The sequence below is a fragment of the Bradysia coprophila genome, chromosome III (genome assembly GCF_014529535.1).
Source record: "Bradysia coprophila strain Holo2 chromosome III, BU_Bcop_v1, whole genome shotgun sequence".
Taxonomy (NCBI): Eukaryota; Metazoa; Arthropoda; class Insecta; order Diptera; family Sciaridae; genus Bradysia; species Bradysia coprophila.
Window position 1 is genome coordinate 4305375 of NC_050736.1, and position 13986 is coordinate 4319360.

At 33.3% G+C, this 13986-nt stretch overlaps 1 protein-coding gene across 4 annotated transcripts in view; it reads left to right on the plus strand.

The window, feature by feature from the left end:
- LOC119078660 (forkhead box protein P1) overlaps positions 1-13986 on the plus strand; it is a 103959-nt gene that overhangs the window by 60655 nt on the left and 29318 nt on the right. For all 4 annotated transcript variants that reach the window (XM_037186310.1, XM_037186328.1, XM_037186319.1 and 1 more), the window contains exon 3: positions 3409-3546. In XM_037186310.1, the coding sequence (XP_037042205.1) occupies positions 3409-3546 (138 nt within the window). The remainder of the gene's footprint in view (positions 1-3408; positions 3547-13986) is intronic.

Here is a 13986-nt window from a genome sequence, read left to right on the forward strand (position 1 = left end):
TAACAATCTTTAATATTCAAAAATGGAACATTGTCTTCCAGAAGCATTAGCCGCTAATATCCTTTGTTTTACGATGAAAAACAACCAACAAAAAATGACCAGATTCATCGCCATTATATCGAGAATAATTTTGATGTACTGGTCCATTTAAATTGTGCTGACGGTGCAGCTTCAACCTTATATATATATATATATATATATATATATATATATATTGTCTAAGATAAATAAAACAATAACATGAATAACATGCACATTGAGCAAAATAAATTGAAATTTTCTTGCATATAGAGAGGGGTGGTGTGTGGGTCGCAAAAAGGGGTATCAAATGGGCGGAGCACAATATATACATTGCAATACAACGGCAAGTGTACTCAGGTATACATAGTTTATCGTATCCATATTATATCCGTGTATATTCTAGTACTCTTTGCCACAACTACTTTATGTACAATAAATATTTAAGCAGCAACATTGCGCCAAGTCACGCCCACCGCAAAAACTATAATATAACGAAAATATTCCAATAACAAAATACCAACTGAGTTTAGTGTAAAAGTCCCAAAAATAACACAAAATAAAGTTTTTGAACAGATTTTCTGTTACTGTTGCGAATATGAACATAATGCTGAATACTCATGCAGTGCAGAGAAAGTAATGGAATGGAATGACATGAATGGTATAAAGTTATATGTCCTGAAACGTTATTGTGTCTCGTATTTCCCGGATTCCGCGATTTTATTTATTTCAATTTAGAGGCAAGAACCTACTGACATCATTATTTTACGGTCAATCGTCAGTTAGTCGTTACACCAACGTCGTAAAGAAAATGATATTTCAGGCACCACATGCGCGAATAATAACAAATTTGCATATGGATACATAGGCAAATCCCAGCATCCAACGAAAGAAAAATGTAATTTTTCGCATTTTCTTCTTTTCTCTATTTATAATTTATGCTTTTTCGTTGGGAAAATAAAAGGAAAGCAAAAAAAAACCAGTGGCACGTAACATAATGTAATATCATCCAAACATAATGTTATGTATATAGTATACTAGTGTTTATGCTATTCCAATGACAAGGCAACATATTTGATAGCATTTTGTGTCGTATATATTGGATGTGTGTTTTTGTGTGTGCATCCTTATATTGTCTTTCATACCTCGCAGATATTACTTCTACTCAGTCACAACAGAAAAAGTGAGGGATACAACGCTCATTGTAATATCTCGCATAAACTTTGAATTTTCGATTTTTTCTTGTAAATAGAATAGACATAATACAGCAGTGGAGTTGGTTTTTTCTAGATATATTTTTTTGCAGACACATAATTTCAATATAAATCTGGATTGGTACCTTGATTTATTAACAGTAAAAAGTGAAATTTTGGAACGAGAATATACACTCGCGGAATTTTGAAAACCGACACATTTTCTGTTTCTTAGTTTTAATTGAGTTTCTGATTTCTCCATATAAAAACACATGCAAAATTCAGAAAAAACCAGTAAACCTCGAAACAGAAAATGTGTCGGTTTTCAAAATTCCGAGAGTGTAACTAGAACTGAAACAATATCATCATCACATTAATTAATTGATTAATTGGTTTGTATTCAGGGAAAGAACAATGAAATTCGACATGTTTTTTGTTTTGAGGTTTTGGTATTCAAAAATTAAACAAATGAAAATCTAGATTTTTTATTTTAGTATTTCATTCTTGTCAAGAGCGTGGAAATTCTTGTGGAATCAGTTAAAAATTACAAAAGCTCTGAAATTAGAAAACATGTCAAATTTCACTTTTCTTTCCCTGAAGACAGACGAATCTTTACAATTTTCTTTTAGTTTTTCGTAGGATTCTCATGTTCAAATATTGTTCAGTGAATGTAAAGAAGTCACATGGTACTGTAATAATTAGGGTAGTATAAAATCACCAAGTAGATTGACCTCTAGAATACGTTATTCACCGCGGTTTCCTTCTAAAACAACTTCACTTGCGTTTAATTATAATGTAAATGTCATAATAATGACGTTTGTTCTAATGTAAAAAAGCCCTACCCTATCCTAGTATTGGCAGTTTCAAAACGAATTGTACTGCAGTCTTGACAAATTATTCACTAGGTCTTGGTCCTCAGATGTCAAAACTACTAAATTGCGATAAAAGGGAAGAGTTTGATTGTAGTTTGTTTGTTTAGAGGCATCACTAACAGCCATTAACGACAAGTTCAGTCTGGACCACCGGCTTCACGCAGAGAGATGCTAATATGATGACTGGGTTTCAACGGATAGAGGGAACACGTCGAGGGATTTTGAAATTAGTCGAGAAAATGTATAGAATTCTCTCACTGGCTTAACGTGACTTTCTAACCAAGCCTCGAAGTATGCAAAATACTCTTTGAGAAAAGTTAGGTTATTTCGCCCATATGCGGTATACATACATGCACAAACTTGACGGTATCAAAGCTAATCATCTGTTATCGACAGCAGTGACTAAAAATTTAAATAAGCGATGACAACTTGTCACCGTTCGCTTATGTAGCGTAATGTATGTTAAAACGAATGAAGTAAAAGATTTCGTATGAAACGCTAGACGATGCTTTGAACAAAGGAAGTTACAGATTCAATCGTTGTAATGGCGATACATCTACCGTTTCTACAAGGCTAGTTAAAAATATTGTGAAAGCTTCTAAATCAAAAATCAAAAACATATTGAACCGTAGAGGTTGTGTTAAGTTACCGTTTCACCATCTCCATCAATTACAAATATGCGGAAAATATTGCCCTATTTTCTAATACGTTTGATATTCTACAATTTTTGTCTAAGATAATTTCAATTTCTTTTCTTTTTCCTATAACCCAAATATTGATTGTACTGAATAGAGGAATGGTCTATATAATCAGAGAGGAACTGGTAAATAAATTTATTATGCTGCTTTCCTCAATGATCGGCTATTATTTTTAATATTTTTGTTATTTAACTAACGATACGAGTAATACAAGTTTGGCAAAACGATCAACACCGGACCAATAAATAAAATGTGAAAAACAAACCCAGCAAATTGTAAGCGGATGTGATCTCTGTAATTGTTTATTTTGATTAAAGAAAAACACAGAATTTCCACGTTTTATACGATTAAAGTTGGTTTAAATAGTTAATCTGTATGGGAAATCGATAATTTTTCTTCAGCCTCACTGTTGTTTGTGTAGTTATGTCAATGGCATATTCACGTTCAATTTTTGAATTAATAAGCAAATTGAAATAATGATAAAAATAAAAATTACAAAAAAAAATGTATTAAACGGACACGAGTGTTTACTGTTTACTCAATACTAAAATTTCGAATGCCGTTTTGTTAGCGTAATCAGGTCGAATTTCGAATTAAAAATTTCTAAAAAAAATAATCATTTTACAGGGAAGCTCAGATATGGATCATAGTCATGTAAATGGTGCCATAAACTTGACTACTATAACATCGAGCACATCACCATCCGAATCGCCGAATGAAACGCCTACCTATCAGCCTGATTATGAACCGCGGACAGAGGAACAGGTGAGCTTGACAAAAAGATAAATTTGAAGTTAGATTGTCCTCCAACAAGAATGTTATCTGAAAGTCTAATCGAATGAACACGCACAAACAGATCTATAAACTTCTACCAAACGTTCGGCTCCCATTTACTGGACAAATGTAATCACATTCATTTATGACTGCGTGACCTTGAATAGATGGTATAATGCTGAATTGAGGTCGTTCCGATTTTATTAATTTTTCTGACCGAAGCGTAAAAGAACTCTTTACAATAAATAAACACATATTCTCATTATTTACTACACACATCCCCTACTACCGCACAGCACATCACCCCACAATAATAAAATGTGAGATGTGGTCATTTCAAGAAGATTGTTGGACAGAGATTATGTTGGAAAATGTTGCGTACCACAGCAGAATAAAAATCATTTTGTTTACGTCTGTAACGAGAAAACCAACTGAGCTGAGTGGTTGCAAGCGTAGACATAAACACGGATATAATCTAAACGTTTGGTGTTTTTCTTTTTTTGCCCATTTAGGTTTCTGGTAATCTCACCAAACCCCTAATTTTTTTCGTTTTTTTTCTCGGTTAGCACAATAACAAACAGACTGATTAAAAATAGTTAAGTGGATGTGCTAAACGGGTATATAATATTCTCTGAAAATTTGTTACTGTTGAGCAGACTATCTCGTACTTTTTACACAAAACGGTCGATAGACTTCCAACTAAGAATAGGGTTACCTGCAGGTATAGCGGTTTTTCCTTGGTTACGTTTTGTGTTGGATTTGATATATTGTCTGATGTGGGTACATGCTGATTACGAAGAGGTATGATTCGAGGAATCCAAATCAGAAATCCATGTTTGTTGTACTTAATGAAAGAAATTTGGTTATAACGAGTCGTGTGCATACACAATTAGACCGTTAACACAAAAAAGACCTGTTAAAAAACGTAAACGATGAAGTGAGGATACGAAATGTGTTGAGACGAGGATAATTTAATAAAACGGGTAAGGATGCTGGAATGTTAATTCGGAAGAGAGATAAAGTAGTGGTTTAAGCGGAATTCGTTTTTTAGACAAGACATTTTCATGATTTACACTTAAAATTTGTTCAAAATTGGTCCAAATCTATCTGTTTTAAAGTTAAATATATGATTTCGTATCGTCCAGTGTTTGATGTGTTACTTCATTAGTTTTAACACGCATTTTGCTATATAAGACCATCGGATGTGATCGTATATTTTTGTCGTTGTTATCGATAGCAGATGACGGTAGGCAAGGCATATAATCAGTCTAGCGATTGGGTTTTTTAGTTTATTTAATCTAAATTTGATCTAAATATTTTCAAGAGATTGATTTCAAATATTTTACTTCAATTTTAGAAACATAAGAGTTTATTACTTCTTGGTCATGTGTACTCATTAGGGCTATTCCCTTCATTTTATTTATACTGGATATACGAGGGTATATCCAGCATATCATATCATATAATCGTATTAGTTTGACAACTGCCTTCTGGAAGAAAATGATATTTTTACGCGGCGGATTTTGATCAAACAAAATGCCAGCGTGTAGCGCGAGATCCTAGGAGTCCGGCAAGGTAATTAGTTTTTTAATCAGACCAATATCTGCTGAGCGATGAGACTTTGGAAATACGTTGTTTTCAATGTGCAATTTTTTTTTTCCAAAGTCTAATCGCTCAGCAGATATTGGTCTGATTAAAAAACTAATTACCTTGCCGGACTCCTGAGATCTCGCGCTACAAACTGGCATTTTGTTTGATCAAAATCCGTCGCGTAAAAAATATCATTTTCTACCAGGTGGCAGTTGTCAAGCTAATACGATTATACTCGATATACGAGAGATATTCAAATATACTTGATACGCTGGATATACGCTCGCATATCCAGTATAAATCAAATGAAGGGAATACCTATTAGAGTTACTTTTATTTATTAAGGTTAATTTTCATTGTTATATATTGCGAAAGAAAATGGAATCTTGTATCACTGGTTACAAATGAACACTGAATGGTCCAGCTATCATATTTCCTTAGAAGCAATTTTCAGAATTTACAAAAATATTTGGTATTAGTTTCAATTAACTAATGGAATTGAGTCAAGAATAATTAAACTAAAACAATATTTATCGAACGACAAACATTGAATGAATGTGGCTACAAAACTAATAACTTTTGAGTTCATCTTCAACTCTGTGTGTCTATGTAAAATTAAAATAAATATCTTCTCATTCTTGTGGACGTTGCAGCTTGCATTGTTCGCAGAAAAAAAAAATCAAATCCAGAAAATGTAAAAATTGAACGTTCGATGTGATCATACACATACCTCTTATAAATTCGAAAAACCGGAAAAACAACACCGACATTATTATTCTTTACGTATGGCACCATGACCAATATCTACCCCACACCTTCACTAAATTTGTATACCATTTTTCATTTCTCTCTCATTCAATCCCTAATTTATTTCTGTTTTGGCATCTCCGCTTCATACGGAAATGGCTGTCAATAAAAATAACACAAACATTGAATTGGTTTGGAGACATTACAATTGCGACAGTATTACTGCCTGGAATGTAAAAATCAACCCAGTGTTATGTATAGAATATTCAAAAATTTACATCTCCACTCATCCCTCGGTTCCTATTTAAAACTCCACCATCTTTTATCTATATGGCATATTGATGGTTGGGTTAACGTTATGCGGTGGAACAATTTCCATTTTTTTTTCATTCTGCTGCGATGTGATGGGTCTGTTTGGTGGATTGCTTGATACGATGAGCTCATCTTATATTGCTAGAAACAACTTCGAAGAATAAATAATTCTCAGCCGTCAGTGGCTTCAATGATTTTCTTTTTTACATTTTCGATGGTGTGCTATGCTTTTCCATTTATTTGTGGAAGAGTGTAAATTATCTCTACCCAGTAGTGTATGTCTATTTAGTAGGCAAAAAAAAACAAATCTAAATAGGGGGTGACATTTAATTTTTTTTAAATTTTGTCGATTCTGCACAGACGTTCTACAATCATAGTACAGTCTATCTCAACGAATGCCAATATAGATAGAAGAAAGTGTATCAAACTGAAAAAGTAATGATCATATGCAGGCACGAAAAGATGAATTGAACAGAAAAAGTGTGTGTTTGTGGGTGAGTTTTCGCATACAAATTTAAAGGAGAAAAAACCCCAGCTGGAATGAGATGTTTTGTGGATTTTCCGATAAACGTCTGTATTTATACATAAAACAAGAAGTTCAGGCAATACACATTGAGGAGGTGAAACGACACAAAAAAAATGTAAAAGACAAAACGAACAGTCGAAAATCGAAGAAACAAGATAATCTTTTGGTATTCGATTTTGTTTTGTATACCGAAAATACACTGTAAAACAACCCTCATTCCGTGTAACGGTCCAATAATGTTTAGCGAAAAATCTTGCAGTTTTCCTTTTATTTGTTATTTTGGAAAATAAATTGCCCGTATTTGATACGGTGGAAAGTTTCTTCGAGTTTATGGAGAAAGTTTTTTTTTAGTGAATTCTAGTGTTTTGTTGCCGTGATTGAACGATTGAACGAAAATTCGGTTTTCTTTGCTGGCAAAAGCACTTAATGTTAATGAACTATTTAGACAAACTTACACTCTCATACAACGTAAGTGAACTGGTGAAACTTTAATTTATAGATTTTTCGTTTGCTTTTGACCTGATACATTTAGAAAATGTATTTCGGAAACAATGCTGAAGCATCCACACAATACACGTAAATAAGGCATACAAATTGTGTCTGGAGAATGTCGACTAATTGACTGGTATCGAATCGATTGTTTTCATTTGAATTTACAAAAACTACGACACTTTGATACGATTCGAATAAATATCGCCGAATCCGAGAAATTGCTTCAACAAAACATTTTCACATTATCCAAATCTAATTGAACAACAGTTGAAAATATTCAATCCAATTTCAATCAACCAAAACCACATTAACGAAATTAGAGCACTTAAAAATTGTTTGGTTATTGTAGGTGTACGGGACTCTCAGTAAATGATATCACGTAGTGCTGTTGTAAAAAAAAATTGTAGCAAAAGGTTTTACGCCATACAGCATACACCACACATTTTATCCCTCACATCATATCGTAGACATCAGTTATGCTTATGTGCTTTATATGTGGTGTTGATGGGAAAATATGCTGATAAAACCAAAAATTTTTTTGTCAGTATAGTGATCGGGGAGAGATTTTCCCGTCTTCTATGCCTACACCATCCATGCAATTGGAAAGAGAATGATATTCGGTGATGTTGTTGTTGTTGTTTGTTTGCGTGTATACTTTTCCGGATATTGTTATGAAGTTTTTCTTATGTTTAGGGAGATATATCCGAGATGGATATGCGATTTTTCATAAAATATAGGTTACGGATTGTATAAAATTGACCTCTTCCTCGGTTATAGGATGTACTATTCATTTCATGGGTGGTAAAATAGATATATGATAAAATGGTTTCAAGTGTGAGTGGCGTGCGGTATTATATCCACTGGGATGATATATATTCTTCCCTGCTATTTTTATATTTTCCATTTTTTTTTTTCATTTTGCTACTTTCGTGGCAGCGTGTTGCTAGAAAACAATACACCCGTAAAACACATCGCAAAATTGACTTTTGAATCGAACAATAAATAACAGCTGTGACTTAATGTAATGGTGCTACACTTATGAAAAAGTTTTTTTTTCTGTGTCATTGGCGTGATTTATATTATTTACCTTTTTTTAGGTTTAGTGATTTTGATTTTTCTGCCAGCATCTAACATTTATCGATTTTGTATTATAAGTTAGTTGAGAGATTTTCGTATTTGAAAAAAATGTGTATGCAGCACGCAGAAACCGAATTGACAATAATGTTACTTATGATAGAATGATACCGGTGAATGGTGTGAGATTTACATTGTGAGTTGAGGAACAAATCGAAGCATAGATTATTTAAGCCGGTGGTTCAGACTAAATCTGTTATTGACTTTAAAAATGTTATTAGTATGGTCAGGAAGAAACAATTAACTAGTCACATACGGGTCTATTCATCTGTTATCGATAAAGACGACAAAAATAATGACAAGCTATTGGTAACTTGGTCCTTTATAATAATGTGAATGTTACAGAAATGAAGTACAAGATTTGAAATCAACAGATTAAAATATTTTGATCGATGGAAGTAGTAGACCATACTAGTCATATGTATGCCGCCTGTAACAGGTTAGGGGATCAATGAAAATTTGACACATAGAACTTAGTGACATATTTTTGAACGAGACCTATTTCATGGTAAAAAATAGATTCAAAAGAATGTCTAGGCCAAAATTATGTCACTAAGTTCGACGGGTGTTTAATGTGGTTTCGTTGGTAAGCATAACATTATTAGTATGCCGGAGGAATCCTACTTTTGAATGTTGAGTAAGTGCTACACTTCTAACAAACTGGCAGTTAAGATCTACAGTATTTCACCACTATTCCAATGTTCAAATTCAACACATTCTATTTCCGTTGAAATTATACAGAAGTTTACAGAAGGGAGGGCGATTCAAGTGAATTCCTCTGAAACTAGAGTTCTTGTGTATGTTAATGAAAATGACTGAAATGCACGTAAAAGTTAATTAAAAGAATTATATGAATGAAACATATTCTCACACCTCTAAAGTATCCTTTACTCAGAAGCTCAGTATAATAAGACTTGTTTTGCTACGTAAATTTTAAAGTAGCATCTCGGATCTTGATGTGGTGAACTCCATCTCGATCCAAAACACAATTTTACAGATCTAGTAGTACCAGTAGTTATTGTATATCTGGTGATGATGAAGTCTCCAAATGTGTTTATCTTGTATTAACAGACCCTCATCCAGAACTTTATAGGTCATCAAGATCAAACAACTGAAAGAAGGGCCGGTTACATTTTAATGACTTTTGAATTATTTGTACACATTTTCCAATTCCAATGCAATTTTCTTTGATGATAAACAATAACTGGGACAATGAATCACTCAAACTAAATTTTACCAGTCCGACTGCTATAACGAGCGCAAATAAATGAAAAGCCCTCAGAAAACCGTTTATTTGTTTTCTATCAAAATCCTTCCGTTTTCAACAATGAATAAATATCATAAAATAATTAACAAAATAACCCATCTTATCTCTCATCCTCTACGCATCTGAAAGCGAAAATAAAGTGATGTGCCTTTAAAACCCTTTTTATTTATTTGTTATTGTTTTCTTATTCTCTGACTCGTTTCTGACTCACACCCCACAGTTCGTTATCCACCATCCATTCTATCCATTCATCCATACGATTTTCCGTATAGATATATATATGTTCGTTCGGTGTGTACATCAATCCCCCATATATCCCGCATATATATAAAACAACAACAGACCTTCTCATGGGTATACATCGTCTCATCGAAAATTGGGTGTTGGATGGGTCTGGGAGATATAGGTTTTTGTTTTCATTAATTTGCCAAGCAAAAACAATTGAAAATTTCTTGTGTATTTACATCCTTCATACGAAATAAAGTGGATAATAATATATTAAACAATGATTTGCGAAGGAAAAATGGGAAGAAAATTGGGTGCGGAATTATTTTCTCACTGGCGGAAGGTAGAGAACAGATATGATGTTATATTAACGATATTTCCATACTACTTTATATAACGGCATGCCATATCGTTTCGGTGAGATATGTGTTTTGGGCAAAATGAAGTATCAGTTGAAAATTTTCTGTTTGTTTTTCCCTAAATTGATGGGCCCCGACACAACATTACGTTTTGTACGAAAGGCATTCGGTAATGTTTATTATCCTTTTTCCGGTTCAGAATTGTGAAAACATTCACATTCGGATTGTAAACAACAAAGATAGAAGTCAAGCACTACAGAAATACAACACAATTTTAATGAATGATTGTCGCAGAGAAATGTTTTATTTGTCACTTACTGGTCTGATATTTTGTGGAACATTGACAAAAGATGTGTAATTAAGGTAAATATACTCAATGGGAAGAAGAACCTATAACAGAAGACTTGAAACAATGTGGTTGTTCGTATTAAACAATGTGTGAGTTCGTCTCAACGGACGACAGTTTCATAGCCTTTAAAGAAGTTAGTGTAAATCTGAAACCGCGACCTTTCCGAAATGGCTAATCATCTGTTATTGACAACAAGGACGAAAATGAGTGATAACCTCTTGTTAGCATGGTCTTTTATCGTAAAATGTGTGTTAAAACGAATCTTTTGGTTTTTCTTTCATTTCGTTATATTCGCAAAAATTTGGAAATTGGGAAAAATTCGCAAAATTCGCATCGAATATAAACAAACAAAGGGGCGCGTAAACACAGCACAATTACAAAATTCGGTACTTTTTTATTTAATTCAAGACCAAATCGGGCCAATAAAACACTTTTCTTTAAATTGTGCTTCAACTTTCTGTTTTATTTTTCCGACCACGGTTTCAACTGCCAAGCAGTCATCATCAGGGTTTCTTTATTGACTGAAAAACATTAAAATTTGAACTTACACATCTCGTCATTCGTATCATTTGATAACAATAAAAACAAAACATTCGCAACATCTGATTTTACGTTATTTGTCTGATATTCATTAAAACGAATGAAATGAAAGATTTTGTATCAAATCCTTTGGCGAAACTTTCAACAAAAGAAGTACTAGATTTAATCGTTTTATATCAATACACTTCCTGTTTCTAAAAGGTTACAAATTTCGACATTCACAAATGAATTCTATCAGCTGCGTTTAAATTCATCATAAAAGTATCAACTTCTTAAAACAACATCGAATCGATATCCAAATCTATAATCGTAAAACAATAAAAATTCTGGCGCCGATATTCTGTTGAAAATGTCCTGTGTGTGTATATTGCATATATTTCGGATACACATTCCACTTTCCAATTCCTGAAAAAGTTTCCCTTTGGCTTGGCGCGATGAAAAACTCATTTAATAAAAATTTATCACCTCTTCGCACATCGCTTATAAATTTTTTGTTTTTCGCAAAAATTATTTTATACGATTTTGTCTGATGTTTCAGTTTCATAAGCATGCACCACGCATAACATAAAGCCGTCGTTAATATCGTGTGCAATGTGGTAAATATTGATAAATAATGAAGTTTTGAAAGGAGAATTTTTCTCCATTACGTTTAGAGTTGAGGCAACGTGGAAAAAAGCATCACCATTGCGAAGAATGCAAAATTCTGGGTATGATGCTGAAGTATAAAATGGAAAATGTTAACTATTATCGCTGGTTGTTGATCCCTTCTCGTTGTGCTTATGGTAATTTGGTTCATTCGTTTTTTTTTCCTTATATTTCGTATATTTTTGTTGAGAACTTTTCTTAGAAGTGAATCTATTTGAAAGGGTTTGGTATTTTGAAGAGTGAACTAAAATCATTAATTAAAACGCAATGCAAACTACATCAAATTATTACACAAATGAACAAAGGTAAACGAGAGACGTGGAGAACTGCTAAACACCCACACGTTGTGTGAAATATTCCACACCACAGTTCAAAATAATTAACCGTTCCTTCGTACGCCCATTCATTTCGGTAAACCTTTCATCGAACTTTCCATTGTGTTCTTTTAATTCCATTTTTCGTTTATTTAGGACAAAGTTGATTGAGACAAAGCAATAATAATAATTGGAAGCACCAACACTACCGGTGGTTTCAATCAACAAATCATACCTACGTGTAGACAGATCATAACGGTAACAGATAATTATTAAGTCGAATGGGCAAACAAAAAAAAGTGTTCAACAATCGAATGAAAGGTTTCAAATAAGTTCTGCATTCATACCATTTTTGGTATTTTGGCAGCGTATAGATACCGGAATTGACAATGCGAACATTCTATTCGAACAAATATTCAAATGCGTTACATGTTTCCAAAACATTTTACACATTTTTCGTTTAATATGTCGAAGAGATGCCAAACAAACAACACTGAGAACAACATATATATAGCTCAGCAGGACGTTTATATCTACACACCATCGCCGAGTACAAACAATAACATAATTGTTCAGAAACGAAAATTGTATTAAATCATATGGTACTGTCTTTTCAACCATATAGTGCTGGGTATACCTACAGTCTCGCCTACAACAGTCCACTCTGTCCGGTATTATAATTTCGAAAGTGGGCAGTAGGAGACGAAAAGTTGATGTTGGAATCGCAGTTCGCAAACGATGTTTATTTAACCACCCAATTTTCCTTCGTACCGTTTTTGAAAACTTATTGCTGAAGTGTGAAAAGCGTAATGTGTTACATACACCTTGCTGTCATAACAAAGTCCTTTTAAAATATTAAGTAAATTCAGAATATAATAGCCGAGTTGATACGGCTGTGAGGAGTTTTTTTTTATTCATAAAAAAATACAAAGCCGTACGAAATGGTTGTATACTCTCAGGCAGATCTCTAAATATCAACGACAACAATATCGTACCTATAGCTTGATTCTGTTTATAACAACAACAAATACCCAAATATTCGTCCATTTTTATGCCTCGTAGACTTGTTTAGATTTCTCTGCAATGGACTAGAGTTTCTGTTTAGTTAAATGGAACAAAGAAAACATGTTATGTTGTTTTTGGATGAACATTTTCGGATTGTTTTCGTTTCATATAGCCCAACTTATTCGGACGGTGTTTATTTTACTCAACTTTAGACTATGTGTGTATACTTCGCAAGAGGCGTTAAAATAAAATTGAAAAATTTCGTCCCTCGAATTTTCGTATTTTGTTTTGATAGTGTTACGTTGAGGAAAAGCGATGCATATTTGAATGAAACACTGTTCGTGGTGATACTATTTGGACAACAATACGAAATTAACTAACAAATAAAGTAATGGGGTGCCAAGTGTTTACGCAATTTTGTAATAACAGTGTCTCCTCCTTTCCTATTTTAACTTAAGACCTAAGTATAAGACTCGACAGTGGATCGGTTTTTTTAACAAATCTTACCATTTTTTCAGTTTAGTCATATTGGACATGTTACTTTTACCCTATGTTTAATAGTTATTTATGCCACTCAACATCATAATATGCAAAATTTGCAATCTTTAGATGCCTCTGTGGCATAAAACGTTGCATGCAACTCGATGCAAAGTACTTTATTAGGCTCACGATGTGTATTATGACACACCTTATGACAAGAGCCTGATAAAGTATTTTTCACCTCGGTTGCATAAATAACTATTTCCTAACGCATGCTAAAAGACTTTGTTAGCTAATAAGAGGTTTCCAGCACGAGCCGTCTAAACGATGTGACGTTGGAAATACGCGACGAAGTCGCGATATTTCAACACTAGTTATATAGTCCTATAGGAAATATATTTTCCTAACTAATATCGTAGTACCGCGACTTCGTATTTCATTTCCGA